At 41.0% G+C, this 12,085-nt stretch overlaps 1 protein-coding gene across 1 annotated transcript in view; it reads left to right on the top strand.

Annotated features, from left to right (window-relative positions):
• Positions 1 to 12,085, top strand: part of SMARCA4 (SWI/SNF related BAF chromatin remodeling complex subunit ATPase 4) — a 121,222-nt gene that overhangs the window by 75,251 nt on the left and 33,886 nt on the right. The window contains 2 exon segments of the mRNA XM_078153908.1: positions 9,652 to 9,718; positions 10,506 to 10,616. Of these exon segments, the coding sequence (XP_078010034.1) occupies positions 9,652 to 9,718; positions 10,506 to 10,616 (178 nt within the window).

A 12,085-nucleotide genomic window follows, 5' to 3' on the forward strand; every position in this document is an offset into this window, starting at 1 on the left:
GAGGGACAGACCAGGAAAAGTCAGCCAGTGCTAAAACACACAGTTGAGAGATGGAGTATTGTGTTCAGAGACTAGCAAGTAGGCTGTTATAAGTGAATCATAGAACATGCAGTGGAATAAAGTTTAAGAAGCCTAGAAGACAGGACAGGGCTGGGGTATTGAAGGTGATATTGGATCCTAGAGGTAATAGGATGACATTAATATTGTTGATGTAATAGGCTAGCATGATCAGACTTGTACTTTACGAAAGTCTCTTTGATGGCTGCTTGGAAAGGAATGGGGAGAGACTTGAGGCAGGGCGATCAATCAAAAGAATATTGCAGTAGTTGAGGCTTGATGTGATGAGGGCTTATACCAAGGTTTTGTTGGCTGCGAGAGTGGAAAGAAAGGGACTTAGAGGAGAGATGTTGTAAAGGTAGAAACAAGATTGAATAATGTGCGGTTAGGCTGATACTGAGGGGTTTTTATTGTGGGTGTTTGGGAGGATGATATTCCCCCTCTACTGTGAAAGGAAATTTGGGAAGAGGAAAGAGTTTAGAGGAAAAGAGAAGATTTGTTTTGGACCTGTTGAGTTTGAGGTGTCTGTATAATTCAAGAAGTCTAAAAAAGAATTTTGTGAAACAGTACTAAAAAGAGAATAGATCTGGATGTGTGGATCTTAGAAGGATCTGCATAGAAATAATAATTGAACCCTTGGGAACTGACGAGATCACTAAATAAGATAATATAGAAGAAAGAGAGAAGAAGATCCAAGACAGAGCTTTGGGGGATATCCTTGGATCCTGAATGTGTGAGTATGATCTAGATCAGGAATGGAGAACATACGGCCTTGAGGCCACATGTGGCCTTCTAGATCCTCAGGTGTGGCCTTTTGACTGAGTTCGTGTTTTACAGAACAAATCCTTTTATTAACAGGATTTGTTCTGTGAAGTTTGGAGTCAGTCAAAGGGCGGCACTTGAGGACTGAGAGGGCTATATGTGGCCTCAAGGCTCCAGGTTCCTCAACTCTGAATGAAGATCCAGGGAGGGTCCTTGAAAAGCACTCATAACAGGTAGAAGAACCAAGAGAGAACAGTGTTCTGAAAACCTAACGAGAAGAGAGTTCCCTGGAAAGGGGTGATCAGTAGTGTCAAAAGTTTCAGAGTGATCAAGAAGCATGAGATTTGAAAAAAGGCCATTAGATTTGGCAATTGAGAGTCATTGGTAACTTGTTGAATACTGGAGTCAGAAGCCACATGATGAAGAGAGAAAATGGAGGCACCTGTTGTTGGCTTTTCCAAGGAATCTAGCCAAGAAGGGAAAGAAATATCAGATAATAACTAAAAGGAATGGTGAAGGTTTTTTTAAGGATGAGGGGAGTCATGCTTAGGCAGAAGGTAGAGAGAGATTGAAGATTAGTGAGAGAGTGGAGATTTTTTTTTAAATTAATTTATTTATTTTTAGTTTTCAACATTCACTTTCACAAGATCTTGAGTTCCAGATTTACTCCCCATCTCATCACTCCCCCCTTCTTTTATCCGCTCCCCCTTCTGTTTTCCTATAGGGCAGGATAGATTTCTATACCCCATTGCCTGTATATCTTATTTCCCAGTTGCGTGTAAAAACAGGTTTTAACATTTGTTTTTAAAACTTTGGGTTCCAAACTCTTTCCCTTCCTCCCTCCCCACCCACCCTCATTGAGAAGGCAAGCAATTCGATACACGTTATACATGTGTAGTCATGCAAAACACTTCCATAATAGCCATGTGGTGAAAAACTAAGTATATTTCACTTAATTGTATATCCCCCCACCCCCACCCCCATTTATTCAAAGGCAGCTAGGCGGCACAGGAGATGGCACACAGGGTCTGAAGTCAGAAAGGTCTGAATTCAAATACAACCTCAGAAACTTATTATTTGTGTGATCTTGGGCAAGTCACTTGTTGCCTCAGTTTCCTCAATTGTAAAATGGAGATAACAGCATCTGCCTGACAGGGTTGTTGAGAGGACCAAACGAGGTAATATTTGTAAACTTCTTAGCAAAGTACCTAGAACACAATAGTTGTGATATAAATGTTTATTTCCTCCTTCCCTTTCCCTGCCTCCTCTGTCTGCTTCCCGTGTGGAGAATGTACTGTCCTAAGCTTCAGGGGTTTTGTGTAGCTGTTTTCATAGATCTTGTAGGGACCTGTACATTTTCAGTTCTTCCAAGGTGGTATGATCAAAGGCGAGGTGTTTATTCCTTTCCTGGCTTGTTCTCTGGTCTGTGAGTGATCACAAGCACTCTTTACTGCCTTCGGACTGTGAAGAGGATTCCATACCAGCATTCCTCCTTACCCCAGGACCACCAACCAGAACTGTGACCCAGATCTAAGCACAGGCAAAGCAAGAGAATCCTGCTTCTGCCAACAAAGAGAATCCTGCAATACCCCTCTAATCAGCCACTTGATCCCCGTCCATCTATGGGCCGAGAGCTCCAGAAGCAGCCACCGCCCCGGGGCTATGCCAGGACTGGTGCTGGACCTAGCTCTCTCACTGTGGGACAGACCTTTCCTACTGACCTTCTAAATTGTCTTTGGCATTTGTGGGTTGAGAAGTCTGGAAGCTGCCACAGCTGCCCTTGATTCAAGTCCCCTGGGGCATACTCCAGGTTTACTTGAGGCCCGGGTCTCTTTGCCTGTGTGACCCATGCTGAGCTGCATTCCTCTCCCAGCCTAGCGCAACAGACCTTTTAAATCAACCATTCATATTGTCTTGAGCTACAGATTTGTTTCACTCTGTCTTTTTGTGGGTTCTGCTGCTCTAGAATTTGTTTAGAGCCATTGTTTACGGGTATTTGGACAGATTTGGGGGAGGGCTCAAGAAAGTCATTGCTCTTACCAAGAGTGGAGATTTTAATGAGGGCAATCTTCTAGACAAGATAAGAGGGGATTGAATCTAGAGTGCATGTAGAGGAGTTGGCTGTGGCAAGGAGAAAATCTAAAGGTATAGCTACCGCTTTGGAGTAGAGTGTAGAAATAGGTCATGGGGATCAGGTAAACTGAGGAACTGGACAGTGAAGTCCCATGGTGTGAAAGTAGTTGTTTTGGAAAGAAAGTTTGAGAGCCAAGCACTTAGTGCAGAGAATGGAAGTTTTCAAATGAAAGAATTATTTCTGAAAGTTATCAAAGTTTTCAAAATACGAATGTCAACCAAAAAACATTTTAAAATGGTTCAAGAAATGGAAATTAGGACAACTCTGCAGTTCCATCTCACACTAAAGCATGAGTGGTCTTTGCAACACTGAGGCCATTGAAGGCAGGGACTCAAGAGATACACGTGGATTGGTAACTATTCGGCTGAGGGCTGCTACATGAGAAAAGATTTGACTTACAATTTTTTCTCATCCTTTTGAGCAAGGTTCATTCTTCCATGTCCATATTCCATTCATTGGTCTCCCTCCTAACAAGTTTCAGTGATGTCTATGAAGTCAAATTTCTCTTCTTATATTTAGAACTGTAGTTCACTTTTTTAATTGGCCCATGCTTTTTACATTCATGAATGGACATCTGAGACCATAGGTTTATTACTATTTCTCATCTTGGATGTTATTTCCTGTGTGACTCACTGGTCCTGTCTACTGATACTTTTTTTTCCTGTGTCATACTCATTACTCATTGTGGTATCTGTGTTGGTCTATTTAACAGCTGTTTTCTCCCTCACCCTCCATTTTCTAGTTTAAAGGCATTTTGACCAAGGTTCTTCCAGCAGTGTTTTTTAGATTTCTTTTGGCTGGACATTTTTCTGCACTTGAGTCACCAGAATGGGTTATGGTTGTCAAGTTTGAAAGGCTAGAGCCTAGGGCTTGAGGCTACTGTAAATATTATTTCACATACAAACATAAATACATATATGATAAAATGGGCTTTTTTAGGCTAGTTTAGGTATTTGCCAATCTCTAATTTTATTACTTGGGAAAGCATACTTCAAATTTCAATTTGAACTTGTAGGAAACAGGTCATATTAAAGCTGGGGAATATTGGTATTTATTCCTTGAAGATGAATTATGGGGATAGAGTAGATACTTTATCACTTCTGTAATTCTAAGTTTATTTTATAGAATTTTTTATAGATGTTTGTTTTGTTTTCATCTTTAAAGTCCATATGGTAGTATAAAAATAGATTCATTTTGCAATATTGAGTATCCATTTCAATAAATTTCTACTAAAAAAGGACTGTATTTCTGTATTGTGTACCCCAGACCCTATCCTCTGTCTCAACAGAGATGCTTCCTACTTCAGTGTGAATATCAAAGCACATGGCCTGGGCTTTCACTTTTTCTTTCCTCAGTTTACTTCAACAAGACCTCATCAAATATCTGTTCTGTGCCAGACATTGAAAGAAATTGTCATTGCCTTCAAGTAGCCTACATTCAATGTGAACAATACCAGATACACAAATTAATACAAAATCTGTGTAAAATAAATATAAAGCAATTTGGTGGGAGGGAATCACAAAGGATTCCCTGTTCACAAGGACCAGGAAAGAGCTCTAGAGCTGGGCTTCATCTACAGGTGGGACATGCAAGAGGACAGAACCTCCCAGGCACGAAGGGTAACCAAGCCAGAGGTGCCAGAAAGGGAGGTTGAGTCGCTGGCCAGGAAGAGGTTGGGGGCAGGGCATTTTGGCTAGAATGTTGAATATGTGCCAGGAGTATTAGGAAAAGATAGATTAGAGTCAGACTGTGAAGGGCTTTCAGTGCCAAAGGGAGTAGGTTCTGTTGTATGCTAGAGGCAAAAGGGAGCCTATTTAAGATCCTGGAGCAAGGAACTGAGTGGTCAGACATGGGCTTTAGGCATGAGAATTTTGTAGCTGTAGGTAGGATAGATTAGATACAGTAATAAGACAGGAAGCAAGAAGAGTGAATTGTAGGCATGCATTCTCTGTGAGAAACAACTAGGGAATCAGTGTGACTAAATTTTACAATGCATGATGAAAAATAATGCATAATGAGACTTGATAATAATAATTACTAGTATATAATAAAGGTAGGTTGGAGGTAGATTGTTAAATCTTTAAATGCCAAAGCCATTTGTGTTTAACCATAGAAGTAATAGGGAGCCAATATCATGTATTAAGCAGAATGACATAATCAGACTACTGCTTTAATGAATATCATTTTGAAAGCTTTGTAGATGGAGAGTGGATAGACTTAAGACAGGGAGACCAGTTAGAAAGCTGTTTACTGGCAAAATGGGATTGACCCTTGGACTTGAAGTCAGGAAGACCTGATTTCAAATCCAGCCTTAGACACTTACTAGCTTTGTGAACCTAGGCAAGTCAGTCAATCATTAAACATTTATTAAGTGCCAAACACCAGGGATAAAAAAAGAGGCAAAAGAACCCCTGCCCTGAAAGAGCTTACAGTCTAACAGTGGGGACTACAAACAAGCTGTTGTTCATCCTTCATTTCTGAAGAAGACCAGTGACATCACAGTGTTGAAATCTGGTTATGGTGTGTTCAGCTGTTGCTGATTAGACCAGTTAGAGTTTGGAAGGCACTGACTACCACAGATCAGGTGTGAGTGGGCTGTTGGAATTTTTAGAGTGGAGGTGGCTCTGGATTTGCTCAGCTCGCATGTCCTTTGTCCTTCTACAGTTCTACTTTGCTCAGAGATACCTTGAGAGTGTCCATATACCACTTCTTCTGATCACCGTGTGAGTTCTCCATAAAATAATCTTTTGGATAAGCGTGCGTTTGGCATGAGAACTATGTGGCCAGCCCATTTGAAATTGTGCTCTCTGCAGTAGAGTTTGAATGCTTGGCAGTTCAGCTCTAGAGAGGATCTCTGTGTCTGATACCTTATCATGCCGGGTAATCTTTAGGAGCTTCCCAAAATAGTCCAAGTAGAAGCGGTTCAGTTTTGTGGCACATCTAGGTGTAGTTAGTAGTGGTGTAGTAGGTAGGAGGAGTAGTAGCAGTGTAGTTAGTTAGCATGGCGGTTTTGTAGGCCTTCAGTTTAGTAAGCAGCCTGATACCTCTACTCTCCCTCTCTCTTCTTTTGGAACTTCCCAGAAGCTGAGCTAGCTCTGGCAGTGCGAGCATCAGCCTCATTGTCTGTGTCGAGAGCCCTGGAGGATAAATGGGAAGGCATTAGAGTTAAGAGGGGGTTGGGAAAGGCTTCCTCTAAAGTAGAAGAGATTTGAGTTGGAACTTTGAGGAAGCCAGGGAAGGCAGTATATGGCAATGAGGAGGGAGAGCATTCCAGGTGTGTCAGACAGCCAGAGGTAGAGGGTCTTGTTCATGGAACAGCAAGGAAGCCAGTGTCACAAGATAAAAGAATATATGACTAGGAATAATGTGTAAGAAGTCACTTAACCCCTTTCAGTCTCAGTTTCCTCATCTGCAAAATGGGAGTAGTCATAGCACCTACCTCACAGTGTTATTGTGAAGATCAGATGAAATGTGTTCAGGAAATTTGCAAACCTTTGTTAGCTGTTGTTTTTATCAGCATCATCACCATCATTATCAACATCATTGTAATAATCCAAGCAAGTGGTAGTGAGGACTTGAATTAGAAGGGGACATGTGAGAAATGGTGTGAAGATAGAGAATATCCAAGAGGAGATAGTGGTTGGAATTGTAGAACAATGCAAAGAGCTCAAGAAGCTGGACTGAGAGAAGGCCATTGTATTTAGCAGTTAAGAGTTCACTGGTCCCAGTTGAGCTGTAGAATCAGAATCCAGATTGCTGAGTGGTGAGCAAGAGGTAAAGGGCAGCTCGTTCATGGGGTTAGGATTTAGACTGTGGAAGGGAGAGGAGGCATAGGATGGTAGCATGTTTATAAGCATCCAGAAAGAAGACAGTAGATAAAAAGAGATTGATGAGTAGGAGTTTGGGGTAGGGAAGAGATTAAGAATGATTGATGGGGAAATGGGAAGAGATTGGCCTTCCCCATTCCCTGGAGCAAAAGTAGACTGGTTGGGGAGGGAAGTTGAAGAGATTTGAATTGGGTCAAAGAGGAAGCTCAAAATCTAGACCTAGGGCCTCTTTTTTCTCTATAAAATTGAAGTGGAGGTCTCTGTGGCAGGGGAAGGCTTTAGGTGGTATTAGAAGGTTTGGAATTGGTGCTTTAGGAGAGGTGACTTTGATCTGGAAAGAATAAAAGGATTTCCATGCAGCCTTGAGGGTCCATTTGAGAATGAATAACAAATTTGTAGTAGACCGAGTAAGTGTATTTGCATGACTTCCTCCAGCATTCAGTAGTAGTAGAAGTGGAGAAGAAGCAGGTGAGAATTTGGAAAGAAATGAGTTATAACAAAACAGCAGGGCAAGAGATTCAAAGGTAGAGGACAGTGTAAAGTTGAACCAGTTAATTATAGGGCCAGACTTTTAATGGGAGTAAAGTAAGACCAGAGCAGGAGTGATTTACTAGGAAAGCTGGGAGGAGGAGTAGAACAGTTGGTCGGAAAAGGGAGAAAGAATACATTTAGGGTGAGTGAGGTCAAGGGATGGGTGGATGAATAAGAGGATGTGTGGCCTGAAGGGAATGTCAGCATTCTTGATCATACAGCTTGAACCTTTATATGAGCTCAAAAGGATGGCCTTCCCTATGTGTGGCTTAGTTTTCTTCATAAAGTATGTATTAGTTCCTTTCCTGTACCCTTGCTTTTCTTCACATGTAACACTATCTCATATCTGCTTGCTTTTGTATAAGCTGTTCCGCTATACGTGGAATACACTCCCTCTTTACCCCCACCTTTTGGCATCCACAGTCAAGATCTTCTGCAGAGAGGGACTAGGAAAGGAGTATTGTAGATCAGGGGTTTGAAATTTGCAGCAGAACTCAGGAGTCCTTGTTAAACCACATTAAAATGTAATTGAGAAATGTTTAACAAAATAAATACAAATACAAACTATTTGTCAATTTGTGATTTTCTTACCATGCTTTTCTGAATTTATCATATTCATTATATTTTGTAGCACAGTAATCTTCAGCATTCATCTGCCAACTCTTTTTTCAGTTCTTTGCTGTTACAAAGTGCCATATAATGGGCTTTGATTCAGGAAGACCTAGGTTCAAATGTCTTTTCAGATACCTAGTGTTTGATCCTTAGCAAGTGTCTTGGCCTCAGTTTCCTCATCTCTATAATAAGTCAGATAACAGAACATACAGGGTTGTTGTGAGAGATCAAACGAGATAACATGTAAAATTCTTAATAGATATTTTTGTTATTTAAGAAGGAGATGGAGGATAAGTTTGTTAATGAGAGACACAAGGTAAAATGGAAAGACCACTGGATTTAAGGCCAGGAAACCAGAGTTCAAGTTCAGGCTCTGATATTTGCTGGCTGTGTGACTTTGGGCAAATTGCTTAACTTTCGGCCCCAGTTTTCCTAACTGCAAAATGGAAATAATTCTTGTTACTGCCTACTACATGGGATTGTTTTGAGGACAGCTTTTGGAAACCTTAAAAAGTGCTATCCAGTGTGGCCTCTTATTTTAAGAGAATTGGGCACAGTAGAAGGGAGCAGGGACTAGGTAGACTGTAGACTAGGGACTAAGAGGGGTGGTAACTATGGGTGAATGAATGAATGAAAAATAAAAGTATTTGTGCTATGCTACAAATAGGAATCCAAAATAGTCCCCACTCTCAAAGAGTTTACATTCTAATGGAAAGAGATAACATGTAGGAGGATTCAGCTGCAGATCAGATGGAAATGTCCTTGGTCCTTATGGTGCAGCAACCAAGCAAATATTGTTGTTATCAGTAAAGGTTATCAACAGACATCATGAGATTATTGAGGGAAGTAGCAGGACAGATGATGTGTCTAGTTTACTGTTCTTGGAACGTGAGCTAGAAGGCGAAACTACGTAGGTCCAATAAGAAACTTGTCTTCCAAAACCTGCTTTTTCTCCCAACATATTCTGTCACCCAACTTCTCATTCTTGCCTTGTCCTTTTCCCTCTTCCTCAACATCCCATTAGTCACTAAGTCCTGTCATTTCTTCTTTCAAGACCTGTCTTGTCTGTAGTTTTTCTTGCCCTCACCATTGTAGTCCAGGCATAAAGTTAAAAAAAAAAAGTATCACTTCTAACCTAGTTTACTGTACAAACTTCCTGTCCTTTAGGCTTTAATCATTCTAATTCATCCTCAGAACTGCTGCCAGATGGAATCGAGCCTTCAGTGCCTCTGCCCAGCTTTTGATTCACTACCATGCTCTGATGCTCCTTTGCCCTTCCATCCTTATTCCTCACTACTCCCTCAAAACATCTCTTCTGTCAGGATAATCAGGCCAGTCTTCTCACAGACAGCAAGCATGGCACATTCATTCATGACTGTAACTTCATTTTTGCCTGTCCAAATGCCCTATCTCAAATAAGACCCTGCTCAAGTCTCATATCTTCTTGGGAATCCTTTCTTCACTGTTCCAGCCCTCACTGATCTCCCTCTCCCTTGAATTCCTCTATTACAGTCTAGCACTTAACTATCTGCTGGCATGAACTATTTTGCTGTTGTTTGATGTGTCTGTTAGTTGTGCCTCTCCAACTGGACTCTGAACTCCTTGAAAACTGTAATGGCCTTCCTCCTTCATAGCACCTGGCATACTGCTCATGAATATTTCATAGATTTTGATCATTTATTAGAGAAGTGTGATTTGATAGTTCTTTTCCTTTTTTTTTACTCCTAGAACTCTGTCAAATTGGGCATATGAATTTGATAAATGGGCTCCTTCTGTGGTGAAGGTCTCCTACAAGGTAAGTTATAGCTTTCTCCTTCAAAAGTTCTTACTGGTCATAAAATACTTTAAGGCAAAGGAATGAAAAGTCTTTATATGTTTATATTTATATAGATATAGATATATGTATCTGCCCATCTATTTATTTATCTGTAGATAGATATAGATATGTTAGGAGCCAAAAACTGTCAGCAGAATCTGGTGGAGAGGAGCCCTAGATTTGGTATCTGGTACTGTGGGGTCAGATCTTGGCTCTACAAGCTCTGTCTTATGTGACCTTGAGGAAGCTACTCATCCTCTGCACTATACTTTCCTTTTCTTCAAAATGAGGAGATTGAATTATGTGATGTCTGTGGTTTCTTCCTGCTGAGTGTGAATGTTATGATGCTGAGTAGGAAGAAACAAAATGGAAACATTTTTGAAATCATTGCTTTCCCTTCAGGTCCTTCAACATTTCAGGTTGATTATTCTAGCATCACTGGCATGGAGTTTACCAGCCTTTCAGGTTGGTTCTTCACGTGCTCAGAGGCCTCCTGGGGCAGGGGCATGGCCTGGAGCTCTGGCCCTGGACCAGCTTGTGTGGGAAACTCAGGCTGGAGGGAAGTTATTCAGTAAGAGCTTCTCCTTTCAAAGTCAGGTGCCCCAGTAAGGGTGTACTTGTTTGGAGAGTCTGTGTTTTATTCTTTGTCAAGACAGTACAGCTGACAGCTGTTGAATCTTAAGTACTTACTCCCCTTGTTGGTTAGAATTACCCTGCTGGTTCTTCTGTGCACCCTGATAAGCAGCTGCTGCTTTCCTTTCCCCAGGGCTCTCCAGCAGCAAGACGAGCTTTTGTACCTCAGCTTCGAAGTGGGAAATTCAATGTCTTACTAACTACTTATGAATATATTATAAAAGATAAGCACATTCTTGCCAAGGTAAGATTTTGTCATTGTATTTCTTCAACAGCAAGCCCCAGCTGTCCATGACTAGTAGGGAAATAACTGGCAAAATGTTAATATGCTGATCATTCTCTCTTATTTCCAGGTATTTACTAAGAAATTATTTTAAAGCATATTTTACCAAGGTCATAAGCTTGGAAACTGCTTTGCATAAGAGAAATAATAATGTTGCTAAAGCCACACGAGAAATAAGCAGCCATGCTGTGATTAGAGCTCATATTTCAAGCCATTTCCTGATTCCATGTCCTCGTGCTGTCATTCTGGCCCCTTTTGTGATTATACATAGGGGAAAAAACAGAAAAGCCAGAAGAGTTGGACCTACCCAGTTGTTTAGCTTGCAGAAACTTTCTTCATTCTCTGCTTTCTTCTAATGTTCCCAGCATGGTACAATGGAAAGGCCACTTGCTTGGTAATCAGTCAGCCTTAATTTTTTAATTTTAAAATAAACAGGTTAGACTAGATGATTTCTGAGGTCCATCTAGTTGTAGATCTAATACTGTGATCTTTTAACCTGTATTTCACCTTCTTATGAAATCCTAAGCAAATCCTCAGGAAAACCGTGGCTGTGTCAAAGGAGGTAGCATGGCACTGTTGTAAGAGGCCCGCACTGTTCATATGTAAAAGTTGGATAATATTTGTCCTCAACAGGAAGTTAAAGGGAAAGTACTCTGTAAACCTTAAAACATGAGAAAGATGTGACTCATAGTTATAATGGGAGCTTTTTAGTCTTCCCCTCTCAGCACCTCCTACCTCTCACCAAAAAAAATAATCTAATTAATACTCCAGGAGATAGTAGTGGTTAGTCATCTCTAGGGTGTTAGTGTAACGAAAGAGGATACCCATCCTTCATGCAAGACTGATCCAACCCTGGGCGGGGGGTGACTTGATTCTTCCATATCTTAAAGTATTACAATTTTTTCTCATTAATCCTACTATAGAGTAGGGGATTAGAATAGGTGGTATCTAAGGTTCCTTCCACCCCTGTATCTAAATCCTGTGATCCTGAGTGGAAAGAAGCAAAATGGACTTGAGTGACAGAATTGGGTCAGGATGTTTGTTGTCCACAAGCTCTTCCTGACTTTAGAGTCTTTCTCCTCCACAAAAGTTTTCAGATATGTGTTAAGTTGTTAGGAGTTGCAGTGTGTGTCAGAATATTGAACACTTTGTGGGCCATTAGAGAAGTCATGTGTGCCTTCTGAATGATGCTGGTTGTAAATGTCACTCTGGCATCATTTGCAGATATCAACGACTTCACCCAAGATGATGTCTGAGAGAGGCAAAGGGCATGATGTATTCTTGGTTTCTTCAGATCACAGCATAGGTGACCCTGTACTCTGTGTGTGTGGCTAGGCCTGAGACAATATATCAGGTGCTTATTGAGCACCACCTGTGTACAGTGCACTGTGCAGTATTGCGTTTTAAGGGGTTATTAGGAATTTAGTTGG

The sequence above is a fragment of the Phascolarctos cinereus genome, unplaced genomic scaffold (genome assembly GCF_003287225.1).
Source record: "Phascolarctos cinereus isolate Bilbo 61053 unplaced genomic scaffold, phaCin_HiC Scaffold_4;HRSCAF=312, whole genome shotgun sequence".
NCBI classification, from domain to species: Eukaryota; Metazoa; Chordata; class Mammalia; order Diprotodontia; family Phascolarctidae; genus Phascolarctos; species Phascolarctos cinereus.